Source organism: Eleutherodactylus coqui, chromosome 1 (genome assembly GCF_035609145.1).
Source record: "Eleutherodactylus coqui strain aEleCoq1 chromosome 1, aEleCoq1.hap1, whole genome shotgun sequence".
Taxonomy (NCBI): Eukaryota; Metazoa; Chordata; class Amphibia; order Anura; family Eleutherodactylidae; genus Eleutherodactylus; species Eleutherodactylus coqui.
Window position 1 is genome coordinate 370,795,054 of NC_089837.1, and position 21,934 is coordinate 370,816,987.

The following is a 21,934-nucleotide window of genomic DNA, read 5'->3' on the forward strand; positions in this document are numbered from 1 at the left end:
CATGGATTCGATTGCAATAATTCCAAGTTATAGAAGTGAAGACAAATCATAACATTTTAGAATGTTTTGGTGTACATGTTGATGAACTGAAAACACAACCAGATGGCACATGCAAGAAGAGCAACAAACAACAAATATAGTGTATGGGAATTGTGATTTAGGCCAGATGTCTAGATTAGGTGGTAAAGCAGATGCCTACTGTGCTAGTGCTAAACTGTAACCCTTCAGTAGCTTGTCGGCAGCCCAAAGTCTTCAAGATGTGCCACATATTAGATCTTATGTTAGGCTAGTGTCTGAAGAGTCCGCTCTCCCTTCTGATTTTTTTCCCCTCCAGTTAACACAGAAAACATTTCCAGAAACATTCCCAAGGGAAAAAGTTGGACATGTTACCCTTCTGTTTGGACCATTCTTGATTAAATAGGTTGTGCCAAGATGCACAACCCCTTTGAGGATGTGGGGCTCGCGGTGATCAGCCGATTGCCCCAGGACCTGCTCTCAGCACCCCCATATGGGAATGAATAAGGGTTAAACAGCCAGGGAGGCTGCTGATACAGAGGAAAGAGCAGTCCAGAGGGAGAAGTAGAAAATTCAGTGCTGAACTGGAGCCTTCATCAGGTTCTTCATGGACTGTATTTTTCGCTTTATAAGATGTACTTTGGGGGGAGAGAGTCAGTTCATCCTTTAAAGCAAACGTGACAAAATTCGTAAGTCCTTTTCACACATCTGCAAGCCAGGACCACATACATAGCAGGTGGGGGGGGGGCGTACTAACAGCTGATTGGTAGTAGCAGCAGTTCCCTCCAGCACTCAGCTGTTCCTATGGGCGACTCTTCTCCCCTGCTGTGTGATAAGGATCGCAGGTCAGCTCCATAGCAGCCACCCGTAGAAGTTCTGATTAGTGAGATGGAGGGAACTGCTGCTGCTCCCTCACCCCACTAATCAGGTGTAGGTACGGACAGCTCTCCTCCACTCATTATCACAGAGCTCCTGGCTACATTGCAGGGGGGAGAGCCAGCCATAGGTACAGTTGATTGGTGCCTAGTTGTGCTGAAATGTATACCCCATACCTCACCATAATCAGACGTGCCATGCAAGGTTCCTGAAAAGTTGGGTGACAATTAATGGAATCATCATTACATTGTCACTCAGCTCGTCTAGAAACCTGAATGCCAACTGCAGAGTTAGGCCCCCTGCACACGGGCAGAAATTCCACGGTGGGATTTCCTGCAGAATTTCCGCCCGTAGCCGCTGCCATAGGATTGCATTAGAAAATGCAATCCTAGGCAGACGGCTGCAATTTGTCTGCGGGGAAAACAAATCGCGGCACGCTCTATTTCTGTGCGGGGCTTGTAGAGCCCCGCACAGAAATGTCATTCCCCGGCCGCCGGCTCCGCTTTGCGCATGCGCCGGCACATCAAAGAGCCAGAGCCGTGGGAGAGGTGAGTGCCACGCTGGTCCCTGCAGGGGCTCGGGACTGGTCCCACTGCGAGGATTCTCACAGCGGTATCCGACCGGGTCGTCTGCAGGCGGCCTTAAGCAAGCATTTATACCACATACATCGTTATAACTAGTCATAATGAAAACAAAGATCTGGTACCGTGTTAGCCAGTAGAGCAAAATGTGATTGTTCTCAGCAAGAGAAACGACGTAATCTTGTAGATATGATACCTTTTAATGGCTAACAAAAATACATGATGTAATAATAGCGAGCTTTCGTACCAACGCAGGGTACTTCTTCCGGCTTAAAAGTGCTACAACTCACAAGATTCATTCTCACACACAATTATTTCTCCTTTGGCAAAGAGAAATTCCTGCAACTCACAGGGACTGCCATGGGCAGTAAAATGGCACCGCAATATGCCAACCTTTTTATGGCAAAACTGGAGAGTGATTTTCTGGCCTCTTGCCCCAGCAAACCATTGGCCTACTTCCACTACATTGATGACATCATGATCATCTGGACCAACACCGAACAAGAATTAATAAAATTCCATGAAAGATTCAATGCATTCCACCCCACCATAAACCTGACATTAAACTACTCGCATACAGAAATCAACTTTTTGGACACCACCATAAAGATTTCAAATAACTCAATACAGACATCCCTGTACCGAAAACCGATTGATCGGCCCACATACCTCAGATGGGACAGTTTCCATCCTAAACACATCAAAAAGTCCATTGTCTACAGCCAGGCCATCAGATACAACCGGATCTGCTCCAACCCAACAGACAGAGAGGAACATTTGTACCATCTTAAAAGAACATTTATAAATCAGGGCTACCATCCCACCTCAATTGATGACCAAATCACCAGAGCCACCAGGATACCCAGAAGTCAACTACTCCAATACAAGGAGAAGGAAAGAAACAATCGTGTGCCTCTAGTAGTGACCTACAATCCGCAACTAGAGGTACTAAGGAAAACCGCAAGAAAACTCCACCATACCCTGCACAAGGATGACCGTCTGAAAACCATATTCCCGGACCCTCCGCTTCTGTGTTACAGGCAACCTCCTAACTTGAGGAACTTTATAATCAGGAGTGCATTACCCTCTGACACACAAAAAGGAACTTATCCCTGTAATGTAAGGAGCTGTAAGACCTGCTCACATGTACTGACTGCGGACAGGATACGGATCCCCAACACACAGCAGGACTATAAGATCCAGGGGACATTCACATGTTCCTCGTCCAATGTTGTGTACCTGATCATGTGCAGTAAATGTCCTGTTGGGGGTCTTTATGTTGGAGAAACAGGACAGAAACTCAAAGCCAGGATGAGATCTCATCGCCACACGATTGAACACAGAAGAAGAGAATTACCTGTGGCCGAACACTTCTCTAACCACGGACATGACATAGGAGATATGAGAGTTTTGATATTGAAGGGTGGTTTCAAGTCACAAAACCACAGAAGAATTTGGGAGTATAAATTGATAACAACCTTTGACACGCTGAATACTGGGTTAAATTATTCCCCAGGATTTATGCGTGAATGGGAAGTGTGAGACTTGATTGCACAGATAAGACCCCCATCAACAGTAATTCAGGGACCATAAACTTTCACTCCCTTATCAGTATTTAGCTAAAAATGTTTGTGTATCTCTTATAACAATTCGAGCCTGTTGACCTTTTCCCCCCCCTCCAACAGTAATTTAGAGACCATAAAACTTTCACTCCGCTATCAGTGCCTAGACAAAAAAAGTTTGTTTTCTGGTTTGCAGAATTCCTTTTAAGTGCGAACCAATCACATCCATATCTGTGCCTTGTCATAAGTATGTATGTTATAAGTGTGTATAAATATGCATGCCTCTTCAGATCCAATCCATTTAAGCCGGAAGAAGTACCCTGCGTTGGTACGAAAGCTCGCTATTATTACATCATGTATTTTTGTTAGCCATTAAAAGGTATCATATCTACAAGATTACGTCGTTTCTCTTGCTGAGAACAATCACATTTTATAACTAGTCAAGCATGGCATTCAGGGCTCCTGGAAAGCTGGGTGGCAAGTAATACCGTAAGATCACCATTACATTTACACTGAGCTGTCCCTGGATCCTGAATGCAGGCTGACCTAGTGATATATACTTCATTCCGGGGCGGTATTACTGCTCTTTATTCCTCCTGTAATACCTCCCTTCCTGCCTGGTCTAGGGGAGTTCAAAATAATGTTTTCCTATTTTCCTCCTCTAAAAACTTGGTGCGTCTTATAAAGCGAAAAATACGGTAATTACTTCAGTGCCCAAGAAACCTGTCTGTTTAACCCTTATTCCCAGTCATCCTGCCAGTCCGTTCAAGGGAGGCAGCAGCTGATACATGCTATTATCTGGTGTTGTGCCTGGTTTGCACAGCCCAGCCAGGTGAGCACTTTTGTATCTCATTTTACTATTTGGTATATGCTACACTATGGAAGTGTCTATTTTTTACAACCGTAATACATCATATGTTGGAGCACAAGACTGCTACACTGCAGTCAGTAAGAAATAGAACCTCTGTGTGCCTCTATATAAAATGGAAGGGATGTTAAAGTACAGCATGTGCACACTGATTTCTATAGGTACCATATTACAGATTTCTGTATGTAAATTGCACTCATTTCATGACTTTAGAGGAGGCCGAAAGGCAGCAAAATTGTGATCACAGAAATAATTCTTTTAGAATGACAGATTTGAGTTAACTGTATGGGGCACTTTTCCTGCAAGTTTAACTGGGGTGCCGAATGTGAAGATGGAGATCTCATTATCACATATGATAACAGCTGTGTTTACTATTACTGACAGATGATAGAAAACACATGTAAACAACAACAGACACCATGTTCTAGGCCTAAAATCATCTGCAGATGTGATAGAAGCCAGAAGACAAGGTTTTATATCATCTCTTCATGTTCTTCATTTGGCAGCAAGTGGATAATTCGTGAACACTGTTGTGGTGGGTCCTAAATTACTTTCTAGAGGTACAAAGTGTTAAAGTTAGATATTGTCAGAGCTGGCATCTTGGGATTAGTAAATTAAAACTTCAGTACTTTATGAATGTTCAATGGAGGTTTTATAAGGACAGCAAGAACATCACCAACAGTGCAAAATAATAATAATCTTTATTTATACAGCGCCAACATATTCCGCAGCGCTTACAAAACAGGGGAGAACAGAGACAAGAAACAAAGATACAAAAATCACTGTTACATAGTAATCAATTGACAGAAACAGTAGGGGTGAGGGTCCTGCTCCAACGAGCTTACATACTACAAGTAATGGGGTGATACAGAAGGTAAAGGGGCTGGAGATGTGCGCAGTATGGTGAGGTGTAGAGTGTGGGATGCTATACACATAGGCAATGGTGAGACTTAAGCCATGTCTGAATCGGTATGACTGCAGGGGCGGTTGGTTGTAGCTAGCAGGGATTGCAGTCAGTAGGTCAGGGAGCATGTTGTCAGGCGGAGTACAGAGGGGTTTGGTTTAGGAGATATGGTATGTCTCCCTGAAGAGGTGCATTTTTAGAGCACGTATGAAGTTTTGTGTGTTAGGGATTGCCCGGATAGTTTGGGATAGCGCGTTCCAGAGGACTGGTGCTGCTCTGGAGAAGTCTTGGAGGCAGGATTAGGAGGTTTGAATTAAAGGGGCTGTGTTGATGGAGAAGAGGAGGGGGCCCGAGGACCGAGCCCTGGGGGACCCCAACAGCAATGGGGGCGGGGGGGAAGAGTTTAGGGTTGAGAAGGGAGTGAAAAGTGTCAAAGAGTCATTTAGGGTTGTGAGATAGTGAGGAGACGAGAGAGGTGAAGTAGACTTATTTGGCATAGTGGAGGGCTGGGCAATGTTTTGGGTGTAAACGGCCTGAAGGTTCCTGTATGTACGGTGGGTAGGAGGGTCTGGAGAGATTTTAGGAAGCTTGACAGAGAAAGACAGGAGGTTATGGTCTGAGAGCGGGAGAGGGGAGATAGCGAAGTGGAAAGCAGAGCAGAGACTGAGGAAGACCAAATCAAGAGTATTGCCATTTCTGTGAGTGGGGGAAGCTGTGAGACACCAAGGGAAAAGGTGAGCGATAGAAGCTGAGAGGCAGACGGGGTCATTGGTGGGGATGTTAACCCTTTCCAATCCACTGTCTGACGTCTAAAGACATTCTGATTGCAGGCTGTACAGCTCTGATGTTGGAAGACATCCGGCAGGGTATTCTTACTGTAGATTACTGGCCGCTCTGTTGTCGGAGGCCTCTTCAGTATGTCCCATACTGCAGTACTGGCTCTAGCCAGCAGATGGCACCATTGAATTCTGGCAGAAAGAGAAAGCCCCCTAGGAAACCCTGAATCCAAAATTGGATTGTAAAGGGTTAAAGTCGCCTAAGATGAGGGTTGGGATTTCGCAGGATACCGTAGGAAGTGGGGGAGCCAGGCGGCAAAGTGATCCAGAAACAGATGTGAGGATCTGGGGGGCAGTAGATAACTGCTGCTTGCATGGACAGCAGATGGAAAGTCATAAGGTGTCACATTTAGGGTGAAGTCACACGAACGTATATCGGCTCGGTTTTTACGCCGAGCCGATATACGTTGTCCTCGTGTGCAGGGGGGGGGGGGGGAGGATGGAAGAGCCAGGAGCAGGAACTGAGCTCCCACCCCCCTCTCTGCCTCCTCTCCGCCCCTCTGCACTATTTGCAATGGGGAGAGGTGGGATGGGGGCGGGGCTAATTCTCTGAACTTAGCCCCGCCCCCACCCCACCTCTTCCCATTGCAAATAGTGCAGAGGGGCGGAGAGGGGAACGGGAGCTCAGTTCCTGCTCCTGGCTCTTCCATCCTCCCCCCCTGCACACGAGGACAACGTATATCGGCTCGGCGTAAAAACCGAGCTGATATACGTTCGTGTGACTTCACCCTTAAAGGGAGGTTTATTGCTCTCTTTAGATAAAACAAACATCAGTCAGTAGCAAGACATAACAATAGCACTCACAGTTCAAGGATGCAGTGAGGGGGATAGGGATAATCCACAATACTTTCCAACTCTCTTACACATTGGCAGCCTTATGTTAACTTACAGGACCAATTAATAAGCTCACACTGTATGTTATATTTATATTATTTATTATTATGAGACCAAATAACAATCCACTCCCGGCTCGATTATTGCAACTCGTTGCTGATCGGCCTCCCCTGCACCAGACTCTACCCTCTCCAATCCATCCTGAATGCGGCAGCCAGGCTCATCGTCCTGTCCAGCCGCTACTCGGATGCCTCTGCCCTGTGCCAGTCACTGCACTGGCTGCCCATTAAATACAGAATTCAATTTAAACTCGCTACCTTCATCCACAAAGCCCTCCACAGTGCAGCGCGCCCCTATATCGCCTCCCTCATCTCAATCCATCACCCAGCCCGGGCTCTCCGCTCTGCTAACGAAACCAGATTGAGCGCCCCTTTAATTCGAACTTCTCATTCCCGCCTCCAAGACTTCTCCAGAGCAGCACCGGTCCTCTGGAACGCACTACCAAAGGCAACCCGAGCAATCCAGGACTCGCAGAACTTCAGGCGTGCTCTAAAAACGCACCTCTTCAGGGAGGCATACCGCATTCCCTAAACAAACCCCTCTGTACTCTGCCTGATAACATGCTCCCTGACCTGCTGACTGCAATCCCTGCTAGCCATCATAAACCGCTCCTGCAGTCATACCGTTTCTGCCGTCACACGGCTAAATGTTTGAACATTGTCTATGTGTATAACATCGCTCACTCTCCACCTCGCCATACCTTGCACATCTCCAGCCCTTTACCTTCTGTATCACCCCACTATTCGTAGTATGTAAGCTCGTTGGAGCAGGACCCTCACCCCTATTGTACCAATCAACTGATTACTATATGTAACCGTGGTTCTGTAATGTTTGTACTTTTGTCTTTCTCTATGTAAGCGCTGCAGAATATGTTGGCGCTATACAAATAAAGTTTATTATTATTATTATTATTAATGCTGTCTGAGGGCGCGGTCACACGAGCGTAGGCGTATTTACATTCGCACGTGCGCAGCGTATAATCGCCGGAAAGAACGTTTTTCGGCGATCATGACCAGAGCTAGAAAGCGTATTTTCGTTTGTTCCTACTTTGCAAACTATCTTTTAGGCCATCGAATATGCGTTGGCGCGTATTTCGGTCGCATATGTTCCGGTTTTTTTTCGGGTTGTCGTTTTTACGCGCCGTAAAATTGCCCGTGCGAACGAATACATTGGAAACCAACGCCTCAGATGGTCACGTTTATACGATTGGGCGCAAAAACGCGCCGTTTATACGCTTGTGTGAACGCACCCTTATACTGGCCCAGAATCTCAAGATTCTCAATTGCCCGATGGAACGAGCTGGTCATGTCATCACCAGTTCGTTCACGCTCAGGTAGTTTAGAGTGCACCATTCTCAACAGACATTTATCATTTAGTGTTTCACATTTATTGAACGATCAGTGTATAAACAGCACGATATGTGCCCGAGCCGGAGCTGGTTTTTATGCCGGCTGAAACTGAACAACCAATGAGAAACACACGATTCGTTAGTCTGTGTTTAAACTGAACGATTATCTGAACAATAGTCATTCCATGTAAACGGGGCTTTACAAATAATATTAGGATTAATGGTAGTCCCAAGACTTGGAAGATAGCATACGAGAAGCAACCCTTAAGCAAGGGCAGATGATGCACCCTGTGTAATCAGGCAATGGATTGACCACCCTTAAGACTGACCACTTTCAGGCTCTCTTCATGCTTGCTTCCAGGGTTTTTAATGATGAGAAGAGTATAGTCTGCAGTGCTATTCTTGTTGCAAAACACTGGAAGTCCGACAGACGTTTATAGATTCGTCTATATTTCTTGGGATTTATTTGAAAAGATCTGTCAATCCTATCATAACGTCCATTTACAGGCAAAGATAATCTTTCAAACGAGTGAAAGATTTAGCCTAAATTGGGACATCTGGTCACCTTATATTAGTAAATAAGCCCTTTTATGCTTCCCTCAGTGGAGGCCACGTAAAGTACACCCGGGTTCCATGTAATACATCCTTCACATCTCGCTGCAGCATAGCTGGCGTAGGTTTCACCAGCCAGTCAATTATAGTACATCCGATGGGCAGTGTGCCCCCTGATGCCAGGACTCTAAGTTGCATGACACTACGCAAAAGTTTTAAAAGTTGCTATCTTGATATGTGCTCCAAAACTGCGACTTTTGTGCACTAAAAATCTGGCATACAAATACTGTAATACACGATAGAATAGCTCTGCAGCGCCACCTACTGGAAGGCAGCATCCCTGCAAGTCAGTGCCTTAGTACAATGACCGGGACGGCCCTACAAGTCTCCTCACACCGTCTTGGTGCTCTCCTTGAGGAGACACCACACGCTTCCTGCCCCAAGCTTTTCAATAAACGCTGCTCTATTTTTTATCCAAGTCACGCCCCGCACTGTATTTCATATGGGACTTCCTTCTTTCTCACGGCCGGGAGTGTGACGCTGCTCTGCGCACACACCACCATGCAGGCTCCTCTCTAATCACACAGTGCCAGCAGCGCCGCGGGTACAGCAATGTGCTGCAACTACCTGCGAAACCGCTTACTATGACCTCAACTACAGGTAAAACGCCAGGGAGGTTATCCGCCATCTGATTGGACGCTGTATTTGTCTATCAGCAGAAGGGGGCGGGTTAACTTTCAATTGGTTGCAGGTAGCTTCAGCTCATCTGACGTCATCGAGGCAGCGGTCAGAGCAGAGATCGCACGTCTACAGTCACACAGTGTATGCCCTCGAACGTGCCAGGTAACCGCAGACTGGGGGCGGGGCTTGTACCGGAAGTGCGTCCTTTCCCCACGCCTGTTAGGGGCCCTCACAACGTAGGAGGGTTGAGTGCAGGATGACGAGGCCTGTGTTGTGTAACAAGCAGTGTACAATATACGGGTCATGGCTGCACGGTCCGTGGATATACTGCAGGTTATTACAGGCGCTCTCTGGACAGCTATGGGTGATGTCCTAAAAGCCAAACATGGCGGCTGTGAGGATTGGTCAAATGACAACTCCCTGATAAAAGCCGCCACATGACAGTATTGTGGTCTGAGGGTGAATGTAGCATGCAGGCCTGGTGTATCACACGGGTACCATATGGCATAAGGCTGTGGGCCTAGAGTCTCCATGAAGCACAGGGAGGGGCAGTCTAGAAGTACCCTCAGCGTAAGCTACTATATTCTGGAGGTGTCACTGAGGGTGCCTGTGTAATGCTCCCCTGTTCTGTACGGCTCCGCACACTACTGGGAAGACTTACATAAAGGAGATGTCTCGCGCCGAAACAGGTTTTTTTTTTTTTCAATAGCCCCCCCGTTCGGCGCAAGACAAACCTGATGCAGACGTTTAAAAAAAAAAACATATAGTACTTACCCGAATCCCCGCGGTCTGGCGTCTTCATACTTACCTTGCGAAGATGGCCGCCGGGATCTTCACCCTCGGTGGACCGCAGGGCTTCTGTGCGGTCCATTGCCGATTCCAGCCTCCTGATTGGCTGGAATCGGCACGTGACGGGGTGGAGCTACACGGAAGCGCTCTCCTGCACGAGCGGCCCCATTCAGAAAAGAAGAAGACCGGACTGCGCAAGTTCTGGCGATTTTAGATGGATCCATGGCGACGGGGACGCTAGCAACGGAGCAGGTAAGTGAATAACTTCTGTATGGCTCATAATTAATGCACGATGTACATTACAAAGTGCATTAATATGACCATACGGAAGTGTATAACCCCACTTGCTTTCATGAGACATCTCCTTTACATAAGTCTTACCACCTTAGGGCGTATGTTTACTGCATATTCCACGGGCGCTGTATGTCTGTGTGATACACGGTAACTCGCAGGCAATCAGTTACATTGCCTTACACACTTCCGATCACATTAGCATGTCGGAATTGCATAATATGCGCATGCAAAAAAAACCGCAGCGTGTTTAGTATTTTAGCACATATATACAGGAGATGGAGCCCATTGTTCTCTATGGGTGTGCCTATAGGCAATTACATTGTGAGTGGGCGGCGGGATATGCCCGTCAGCACTAAGCAACAGTGCAGGAAGTGTACAGCGCATGGCAGCATGCATGAGTGCACGGTCATGCTCAGTACAATTACATGGCTGTATGGCGGGTCATCGCCGACTCCAGAGCTGTACAAAAGCTGCATAGAGGACTCGAACTTGCAAGCGTTTGATTGCTCATACAGGATAATGCAATACCGTAGTATCACATTATACTGCATTCTTACTGGCAGTCCATCGAGACGTGCCAGGCCTATTTGCATACAAAGATAATCAATCAAAAAGAGTTTTGCATGTGAATAAGCCGCCAGGACCTGTATATAGAGAACAGCAGGTGTTCTGCTCTCTGCATGGAGCTCCTTTATTCTGCCGCGGGGCTGCAAGCTGAATACAATGTAATCAGCACTTCAGTGGAGAATACAGCACCATGGACAGCAAATACAGCATGCGGTCTGTGTTATCTTCCCTCCAGCTGAACGATGGATTTTATGCTCACCTAAAAATCATCGCTCACCCGAAGAGTGAAAGATGGGAGCATTTACACACAACAATTATTGTTCAAACGAGGGCTTTTGAGCGATAATCGTTGCGTATAAGTGGGCCTTTAGTCATGGAAACCCTGGGGGCCTTCAGTTGGCCCTAGGCTGCCATGGCAACCAAATGGCACCTCACAATTGCATTGTAGCGGGCTGTTCAGGACCCCTAAATACTGATCAGGGTCTTTAAATGCTGTTGTCAGAATTGACAATGACATTTAAAGGCTTAACAGCTGTGACCCGCGCGAATGCATAGTACAATATTATGGCCACACTGAAGTCTGACTAACCATCCACTATATGTTCACTGCACTGGCTGCCCGGAAACTTTAGAATACAGTTAGGACGCATCACTCTCATCCATAGAGCTCTCCACATTGATAGAAGTGATTACAATATCAGAATTATTCAAAAGAGCTTATTGCGGAAAACTGAACACTTAAAGGGAGGCTCTAGTACCCTGTTGTACTGCTTCTAGCTTGGATACAAGATGTGATACAGGTGGGTATGGAGGCTCTAGTAGCCTGTTGTACCGCCTCTAGTTTGGATACAAGATGTGATACAGGTGGGTATGGAGGCTCTAGTACCCTGTTGTACCGCCTCTAGCTTGGATACAAGATGTGAAACAGGTGGGCATGGAGGCTCTAGTACCCTGTTGTACCGCCTCTAGCTTGGATACAAGATGTGAAACAGGTGCGCATTGAGGCTCTAGTACCCTGTTGTACCACCTCTAGCTTGGATACAAGATGTGATACAGGCAGGCATGGAGGCTCTAGTTCCCCATTGTACCGCCTCTAGCTTGGATACAAGATGTGATACAGGCAGGCAGGGAGGCTCTAGTACCCTGTTGTACCACCTCTAGTTTGGATACAAGATGTGATACGGACGGGCATGGAGGCTCTAATACCCTGTTGTACCGCCTCTAGCTTGGATACAAGATGTGATACGGACGGGCATGGAGGCTCTAGTACCCTTTTGTACCGCCTCTAGCTTGGATACAAGATGTGATACGGACGGGCATGGAGGCTCTAGTACCCTTTTGTACCACCTCTAGCTTGGATAGCTTTTTTTCATGCTCCAGAAATGTTTAAATTCACTTTTAAATACCATCCGCGGGTATTTATCTACTCGCGGGTGGTCAATGCATTCCTATAGGGCGCGGATCCGCGTGTGGGAAAAACGCTGCAGATTTTAATTCTTATTTTCCCCGTGGACATGAAGCCTTAGTGTTTCTTGACGCCACCAAAAAGCTAGGGGTTTGACAGGGGGAACGCCCCTCTCACAGCCCTAGCTCCCGATTGGTGGCATCCTGAAGGAGCTTGAAGGTCCTTAAACAGCGTGTAGCAGCTGTGCCTGCGCTCGCACAGTGCTCCGTTAGCCCACAACCCAGTGGGCGCTGTTGTGGTAGTTTTGCCAGTCACTTTGGGGACAGAGGCCGCAGATGTCACTCTGCCGTCCCCGCTCTAGTGCTATGTGCGGCTCTCAGGTGTGAGGATACCCTGGACTCCCGTGCGCGGTGTTCAGAACTGTGCGACAGTCGCTAGTCCCCGGAGCCCGCAGTTGTCAGTGTACAGTGGCCGCGGTACAGCCATGTGCGCCCGTTGGCTGTGATGCGCTCTGCAGAGAGCCCTTGTCTGCAGCAACCCTGCGGCCCTGCCATTTCACTGCACACAAGCTTTTAATGTAAGTCCCGGCCCGGCTGACACTGTCTGCGCTGAGCAGTGTAGCGCTGAAGAGTGTGCTGGGGATGGAGAATTGTGTAATCGCCGGGTACTTTAGATTGCGCAACATAGCCCTGGTGACTTCTTGCAGCCGCTCCTCCGGCGCCTCTACCTGTGGCACTGCCGTTCCCACCGTGTGCCCTCTCTCTTCTTCCGACCCAGGTCTGCACTTTTGCACAGAATGGGGTGCCGCCGGTGGTAAAGGCCCTTGCACCTGAGGCTGCAGCGGGGGCCACTCTCTCCAATATCAATCCATGGAGCTGTAGGCAAAGGTTAGTGGGCTGCCAGGACCTGCAGCCCAGCCTCCTCTGCAGCCTATCACATACAGGGGGGCGTGACCCCCTGTCACTCTTGACTCCACCAGCACTTGCTGGTGGTGTCAAGAAACACTAATACCCGGACAGGCATGGAGGCTCTAGTGCCCTGCTGTACCGTCTCTAGCTTGGATACAAGATGTGATACGCTTTTATGCCGGGCAGCAAAGATAGTCCTGGAACTATCATTCTGCCCGGAATACGTCGGCCACTGCATAGACTCCTATGGGAGCCCATGACAGGGGGGGGTGGGAGCTTAGCAAACCAGAGGGGATAAGAGAGGAGGTGAGCCAGCGAGGGGGAGGGAAGGGGAGACAGCTTAGCAGAGCTATGCTGTCTCTCCCCATCCAACAGCATTGCGGCCTTGGCGTATATGCGCCTGGCCTGGGCCGTCTGAACGGGAGCACAAACATTAGATTTGTGCGCCTGTTCACGCATTTTTACGGCACTGGCAGGCGCACATAAAAATGTCTACGGTCGTGTGAAAGAGCCTTAATGTAGGTGTTGGTCATTGAGAGTGTAAGTCCTCTTGACTCCTATGCCCAAAGCCAGCATGTCATCAGTGACCTATATATCAGTCTGCTCAGCTGTATAACCTGCTGCCCACAGATGCAGCAGCATGTTTAATCTGAATGGTTCCTTACAAGATTTAAGGGATTTCTACTTCTGGATTGTACATATCACCAATATGATTCCCCTTAGGATTCACTTCTGTGCTTCGGTGCATGGAACAGTCCATAGCTGTTTTTTATAAAATACCTCCCTCTGCTGGTGATTGCTGGAGTTGTTAAGCTCAGAACATGCTGAATCTATGACCTCTTCCCTGTTCTTGGAGGCTGAAATGCTGTTGGGTAGGATTTCTGAGCTTGCCATACACAATGCTACAATGTAAAGAAAAAACATATTTATTCTATAGTACTGAGTAAAGGTGTCAGGCAGGGGTGGAAACAGTGCTGCAAAGTAAGTATGCTTTCAAAAATAGAAGTGTGCATTTATTTTTGTCAATGAACAAAATGTAAAGTGAATGAACAAAAGAGGAATCTAAATAAATCAATATTTAGTGTGGCCTCCCTTTGCCATCAAAACATCATCAATTCTTCTAGGTACACTTGCACACAGTTTTTGAAGGAACGCAGCAGGAAGGTTGTTCCAAACATCCTGGAGAACTAAGCACAGATCTTCCGTGGATGTAGGTTTGCTTAAAGGGGTTGTCCCGCGCAAGCAAGCGGTGTTAAGCACTTCTGTATGGCCATATTAATGCACTTTGTAATATACATCGTGCATTAAATATTGGCCATACAGAAGTCATACACTTACCCCCTCCGGTGTTGGCGTCCCCATCTCCATGGCGCCGACCGAAGCCTTCTTCTCCCTCGATTAGACGCATGCGCAGAAGACCTGTGCAGCGCGAGCACGCCGGAGCGGCCCCATTCAACAGAACAGAAGAGAAGACTGCGCAAGCGCGTCTAATCGAGGGAGAAGAAGGCTTCGGTCGGTGCCATGGAGACGGGGACGCCAACACCGGAGGGGGTAAGTGTATGACTTCTGTATGGCCAATATTTAATGCACGATGTACATTACAAAGTGAATTAATATGGCCATACAGAAGTGCTTAACCCCACTTGCTGCCGCGGGACAACCCCTTTAAATCCTTCTGTCTCTTCATGTAATCCTAGACAGACTGGATGATGTTGAGATCAGGGCTCTGTGGGGGCCATATCATCGCTTCCAGGACTACTTGTTCTTCTTCATGCTGAGGATAGTTGTTAATGACATTGGCTGTATGTTTTGGGTCGTTGTCCTACTGCAAAAGAAGCCAATCAGAAGCCTTCTTGATGATATTGCCTGTAGCTCTCAGCATTGAGGACCCCATTACTGCTGACCAAATCTCCTACTCAATTTGCTGAAATGCAGCCCCAAACTTGCAAGGAGCCTCCACCTTGCTTCACTGTTGCCTGCAGGCAGTCATTGTACTGCTCCCCAGTCCTTTGGCAAACAAACTGCCTTCTGTTACAGACAGATTATTTTACATTTTGACTCCGTCTAGAGCCCCTGTTGTCATTTTCTGCACCCCAGCTTCTATGATTTGGGCATAGTTTAGTCACTTGGCCTTGTTTCTACATTGAAGGTATGGCTTTTTGGCCTTAGTTCTTCCATGAAGAGCACTTCTGGCCAGACATCTCCGAATGGTAGATGTCTATCTGGGTCCCACTGGTTTCTGCCAGTTCTGAGCTGATGATGTGGAGCTCTGATACCAACTTCGGCTGCCTATGAGTGTGAAGGCCCAGTTGCAACATCATTGGCCAAATGTGCTGCGGGATACCATACGAATCCTGTATGTCTCCAACCATATCTCATTATGTATCCAGGCTGGAAGTGACCCAACAGGGTAGTAAAGCCTCCTTGAATTGTACAGTTTTTCCCAATAAATGTATATTTTTGCTCTAATATATCATTACATTTACACATATAAAGTTTAATTTAGTTCCAACAACTCCTTGGTGCATTATTCTTTTTATCAAAGAGTGTATAAACTGGGGAAATAGTTACATAATGAATGAAAAAAAGTTTCACTGAAGTGGCTCTGATGCAGTAGATTAATTTAAGATGCTAGTGCTTGTTGCATGAGAAGTCCATATGGTTTGTAGTAATGTTCCATCTCTTCAAGCTAAATCAAGTGACAGATTCTTATTTTTTGTTGTGCCTATTAACCATAGGAATGTTGGACTCGGAGGGCATTAAGGAGTTGACCTTCAGAGCCTTACAAGTGGAGAGTCTTCTAAATGACAGACTGTATGAAGACATTGCATGCCACCTCTCTTACTTCGAAGAAGCAAAAGTCAACTGTGTAAACCTACAGCAGACGGATGCCATCAGAGTTGTGTACAGAGTACTTAAAAGCTGTCCTCCAGGAGCACTCAAAAAGAAAGCAAAGTGCTTACTGTCCAAATGGAAATGCATGTACAAAGATGGCTACCTGCATACCAGCAGCGTTCAGGAGCCGTGTACAGGTGAAGAAGGAGAGAATGACAATGCAGATGTTATAACGGCGATGCAGACACAAGACCATGCACAAACTATGACAGATCTCGAGAGTACAAGTGGCCTTTTGTCTACTGAGACTAAAAATGTAGACCAAAATCAAGGTTCAAGTTCTGATGCTTCATGCAGTAACCAGCTCCGTGCAGGTAATGGAGACCAACAGAAAGTAAGTGTAGAGGGCTTGAGAATGAAATGCAGAGAACTTTTGTATCATGCTTTGGCTGATCCTTCACAACGCCCAGAAGAAATCCAGGCATATGGAATGGAACTTGAGGATAGCATTTATGTTCTTCATGCGGGGAATGAAAAGAAGTACAGAAGCTGTATACATAGTAAAATTTCCAATTTGAAAAATCCTAAAAATATGCACTTGAAAGAGCTAATATATTCTGGAACTCTGAGCCCCAATGCATTTGCTGGAATGACAGCTATGGAAATGGCAAGTGAAGAACTCCGAAACCTCCGAGCTAGTTATACTCAGGCTGGTGTCCAGGAGCATCAGCTTCCCCAGCGCTCTGATGGAGTCCAGACTTCCAAAATTAAATGTAGGAAATGTGAAAGGTTTAATTGTACCATAACTATGATTTCCAGAGGGACACTCTTTCTGCCTAGCTGGGTACGCTCTGGGAACCCTGATGAAGAGATGATGACATTTGCCATTTGTAATGAGTGTGGAGCACAATGGTATCATAGCGGATGGATATGTCTGTAAAATGGTTATGGCATGTGAAGATATATATCCAGAATTCAAATTGTAATATAGATGGAGTCAATGTGATAATAAATGGTTTACATTTTGATGTGGTTTGTTGTTTTCCTAACATGCTATTGGTTGCCATCAGGGGCAGACTGGCCATAGAGCCTAGTAGGAAAATTCCCGGTGGGCCAGTTGGGTCCTGGAGGGGAGGAATTTTCGGGGGAAATGTAAGAAAAATAAAAGTTCTACTCCCCTACTGTGTCGCTCCTCCTGCTCCGGACCTGCGTAGTCCACGCTTGCACTGTTCATTCTCTAAATTCTGGGTAGAGCAATCATGTGACACATCACATGATCACTCTACCGAAACTCAGTGAGTGAACAGTGCAAGTGGCTGTGCATAGGCCGGGAGCGCGGGGAGTGACAGAGCAGGTGAATATAACTTTTTTTCCTTAATAATATAAACTATAAATGTTATTACTGAGTGATGGCCTATATGGAGCATTATCACTGAGTGGGGCTCTATGAGGGGGATTATTACAGCATTAGGGCCTGTATGGGGTATTGTTACTGAGCAGGGGCTGCTGTTCACCCCTGCTCATAGCAGCAGCCCGACTCCACTGCTCACGGCCGCTGTTTCGCCCACTGATAGCAGCAGCCTGGCTCCCAGTGTTCAGCCCCGCTGTTTTCCCCGCTCATAGCAGCAGCCCGGCTCCACTGCTCACCCCGCTGTTTCCCTTCCGACTGCGCTGTTCACCCCCGCTGTGATAGCCCCCTATTCACCGCAGCAGGACGCCTGTAGCTGGCGTCCTGTTGCAATGACAACCCAGCGACACAGAGGGAGCTCCCTCCCTCTGTGAAGCCTTTCCACGTCTCCACTGAGCTGCTGCTCTCAACTGAAGGTGTGTATAAAAGCAGCCAATCAGCAGCCAGCACAGAGCTCTGGGCACAGCAGTGAGGGTGTGTATGTGGCTGCCAATAAGAAGCTCTGGGCATTCCCTTCACCTCAGCCCGTCTCTACCCATCAGCCTGGTGGTGACAAGATACAAGAATACCGTGATGCTGTGTGTGGTTTATTTTTCTTCACTTCTATGCAATAATTTTTTTTTTAAATAAACTTTATTCACATTTATTCAATTATTTATTTACACCCACTAGGGCCATCACAATGCGATCTTTGGTATACTCGAAGAATTATTCCATGTCTGTCCAAAACTGCAAAGCAATCTATTAGGTTGTGCCAAAGGCTGAGCCTAATAGTCATACAGCTGTGGCATGCATGGGGCCTTTCCTAAGTCTTTAGCTGCCATGGTTACCCATTGGCATCCCAAAATTGCATTTGTGGAGGCTGATGGGGACAGAGAGAACTTCTTCTGTCTAATCACCCTGATGCCATGGATGCTGTTGCCGTCTAGGGAGTTGAATGACAAGGATCCGAGTTTTTCTGTGGCCTCTGGTTGCTATATGGAAATGGTACGGAGACTTCCCAAAATCTGTTATCAACATTTAGGGTGCAGATAGATATAAGCTATTGTCCCCTACAAGCAGCCATATCAGGCTACATTTACAGGGGGAGTGTCATATCTGTGCAAGAAACTCAGACTAATATCGCACTCTTAGGCCCTTGATTTTGCCTTAGGATGCAATGCTTTTGCAAGGAAAATGTATCGCATTGCCAAAGTCATCAATATCTGATTGGTGAGGTTCACCGGTCAGGCCTCCCAGCGATCTGCTGATTGACGAGGCAGCGGCACTCAGGTGAGCGCCACGGCCTTCTTACTTCATACCAGGCACAGTTCTAGTTTTAGACAAAGTATGGCTCTGGGCAAACATTAAAGTGAGGCCCCAAATAAAATCTATATCACAGAAAAAAAGTTGTATGTAACTACATGACGCCCACTCAACATCAGGTTTACTGCATGTGGATTAGCTTCATTGTATGAGGCTGAAATCTGGATGCAAATCCTTGGCAGAAATCCACTTTGAACTAAAGCCCCCTTGAACTAAAGGGGGGGCTAATATTACTGAGGGGGGTTAATATTGCTATTGGATTAATACTACTAACGGGGATAATATTACTAAGGGAGGTTAATATTACTGACCGGGATAATATTATTACTGAGAGGGGTTAATATTGCTGAGGGGGATAATATTACTGTGGGGTTATTACTACTGAGGGGGTTAATATTATTACTGTAGGGGTCGCTATTACTACTGAGGCCACTGTGGGGGTCACTATTACTACTGGATAACTGTTTGCCAATATCATCTACAGAGCTACACTGTGTCAATGGCAAAGGGCACCTTCCACTCAGACTAGTGGGCAGCCACCTGGATGCTCAGACTGTCATTTGGCGCTGGCTGGAGCACGGAAGCGAGCCAGCCCTCGTGTCTGGGACAGATTGAGATATTAACTGGAAGAAGAAACAGTAAATTAGACCATGGATAAGTTTGAAGTAGCGGTGGTATTTTGCCTCCCTATATTCGTGTCTTTCCTCCTTTACCACTAAACCATATGGCTCTAATGATCAATTAGAGCATAAAAGTGCTGTGCCAACAGCCGCACAACATGGACATTGCTGCAATACATAGAGGAGACCTCCAGAGTGTAACAGACAAACAGGTGAGGGGGGGGGGGGGGGGGGCATGGATGGAAAAATGTGTTTTGCTTTGTTTTTGCTGGTTTCCAGTCATTCAGCTGTTGGACTAACTTCACATGGGCGCGCTAGATATAGGCCCGTGAATCCCGCCTCCATAATGCGCTTCCCATCTATGTGAAATCCCTGAGGATGCAAGATAGAACATGCCGCCATTTGTTTCCTGCATCACATTGCGGTGGGAAAACATCACTCATGTGTATGACCCCATTCAAAAGAATGGGTTCATATTTGTGCAACTAACCTCGCATGATTTTCTTGCCCGTGTGAAGGCAGCTTAAATAAAAGTGACATGATTAATGACATTGGGGATGCTCCTTGTAGACGAGCTGATTCTCGTTTTCACTCACGCAGTCTTTTTAGACAGGCAAATGCATTGTTGACTCGTTCAAACGAGAATCGCTCAGTCAGTTTGTGCATATTCACCCTCATCCTTGTATATTGAGTCTCCTTGGATTTGGCTCCTTGCACTTGAATGTGTCAAATGGGTGGTTCCACCACTCATTGTCAATCATATTTAACCCATTGACAGTGACCCAGTTAAGACATTCAAAATGTGCCAGGAACTGAATCTAAGAAGGGCTGGTATTGAAGGGGGCGATGGTGGAGACAGGGTTGAGTATGAGGATAAGGCTGTGATAGTCAGTGGGGTTGCAGCAGCAAAGCTAGGCAGCTGACATGAAGACGTGGCATGTCCTATGTAATTAAGTGACCCCAGTGGGACAGGCATTTTTCCTGCTTTCGGTACATTTGTCCCGCTTTCTAGTGACCTCTGGTAATCACTCTGCAGCACCGTGGGCCAGATGCACACACTGATGGCAGCGCGTGTATCTGGGATCCTCCTCCCTCCCCTCACCTCTCCTCTTTTGTTCCGCAAGTGAGAAGAGGGGAAAAGGCACTGCTGCGGGAACGCAAACATCCGGCCTCCGGCAGCAGCGCTGAGAGGAGAGTCGGCTCTGTGAAGACCAGGAGGGCCTGTGTGAAAGGCCCCTTATAGAACTCGATTTAGCCTTTTCCAATCCAATTTGTATCCTGGTTTTCCTAGGGGGCTTAGTCTTTTTCTGCCATTATACAACGGCACTATCTGCTGGCTAAAGCCAGTACTGCATGAGGTGTCACGTTGGATAGCCTCCGACAGCAGAGAGGCTGGCAATATACAGTGATCCCCGGCAGACAGAGGGGAGGTTCTCCCCTTCTCTTTCCACTATTGGCTATGAGACCTCGCAATATCATCCAGTAAACTCGCGTCTGCGCAGTCCCGACATACGGACGCCAGCCCTGAACAAACATAGCGTTCATACTCTAACAGCATGACGTGAGGGACCTTAGGGGTGCCGGTTTCCTAACCACGATCCGTCCAACCAGGAGGTCTGTTGTATTTTTAAATGTAATTTTAATCAATTGTGTTTGTATGTGTGTCCTTTATTGGTTTTATTGAGTATGTCTTATCTGTATATTACAATCTGTGTATGCACTTGTCATTTGACTTGACAAAGACCACAGACACTTGGTGGTTGAAACGTTGTGCTTTTACTTGGGTGGATTAAAGTTTTTTCATTTGCAACTACCTCCTTGGATGCTGCTTCTATTCCACTATATTTTGAGAAAGGCGCTTATGCGCCAAAACGCGTTGCTGTTAATTTCTGTCAAAATATGGTTATAATAACCATTAGATCCTTCGGATAAATGTGTTCCTCCCCCACCTGTGGAGTGCAGCGTACCTTTTTTCCTATACTTGTTGCCTTATATAAAGCTCCCTGATACCAGTGAGCTTTTCTTCTCTCCAAGACATCTGGATCGTGGAAGGGGAATATATCCGATACGGTAAAAAGCTTTTTTGACTTTTATATTTTTTTGCTATTTTTTTCTAATTTTATTTAACTCATTTTTATATTTAGGTATATGGTATTTTTAACAATAGTATATTAAGACCTGCCACAGGCAAAGCTTCGTAAACTGCTCCAGGCTGCCATGTGATCCTATGGGAGCTCCACAATTGTGTTGTGAGGGGTGTGTTGATGGGGCATCGGAAGGACAACCTCTGCTCGCTGTTTTGACCTACTGCCAACTTTGACAATGGCATATAAACAGTTAATAGCCCCAAAGGGAGATAAATCCAATCATGACCTTGCAAACAGAATGTCAGCTGCCAGAAACGGCTGGCACCCATCAGCAATGGAAGGAGGGATTGTTTGCCATACACAACTGCAAAATCTATAAACTGCTCCCTATTCTTAATGACAACCTGGTCTAGATCCCAAGGGACCTCAGACTGAGCAGAAGGTTCACATTTCACCAAGACAATGACCCTAAGAACACAGCATAGGCAACACAGGAGTGTCTTAGGGACAATCCTGTGAGTATCCTTGAGTAGCCCAGCCAGAGCCCTGACTTGAACCCAATCAAACATCTCTGGAGAGACCTGAAAATCGTTGTCCAC

General features: G+C 46.8%; 1 protein-coding gene across 3 annotated transcripts; it reads left to right on the plus strand.

The window, feature by feature from the left end:
- The first annotated feature begins 8,865 nt into the window (after positions 1-8,865).
- Positions 8,866-16,916, plus strand: TCEANC (transcription elongation factor A N-terminal and central domain containing). Of its 3 annotated transcripts, none has more exons than XM_066592716.1 (2): positions 8,866-9,096; positions 15,819-16,916. In XM_066592716.1, exons 1-2 carry the CDS (start codon positions 9,081-9,083, stop codon positions 16,853-16,855), a joined length of 1,053 nt encoding a protein of 350 aa, XP_066448813.1. In that variant the 5' UTR covers positions 8,866-9,080; the 3' UTR covers positions 16,856-16,916. The 3 variants fall into 3 exon arrangements, with proteins under 3 accessions (XP_066448813.1, XP_066448803.1, XP_066448823.1); XM_066592706.1 differs by lacking the exon at positions 8,866-9,096 and adding an exon at positions 9,120-9,279; XM_066592726.1 differs by lacking the exon at positions 8,866-9,096 and adding an exon at positions 9,367-9,450.
- Positions 16,917-21,934: the final 5,018 nt, after the last annotated feature.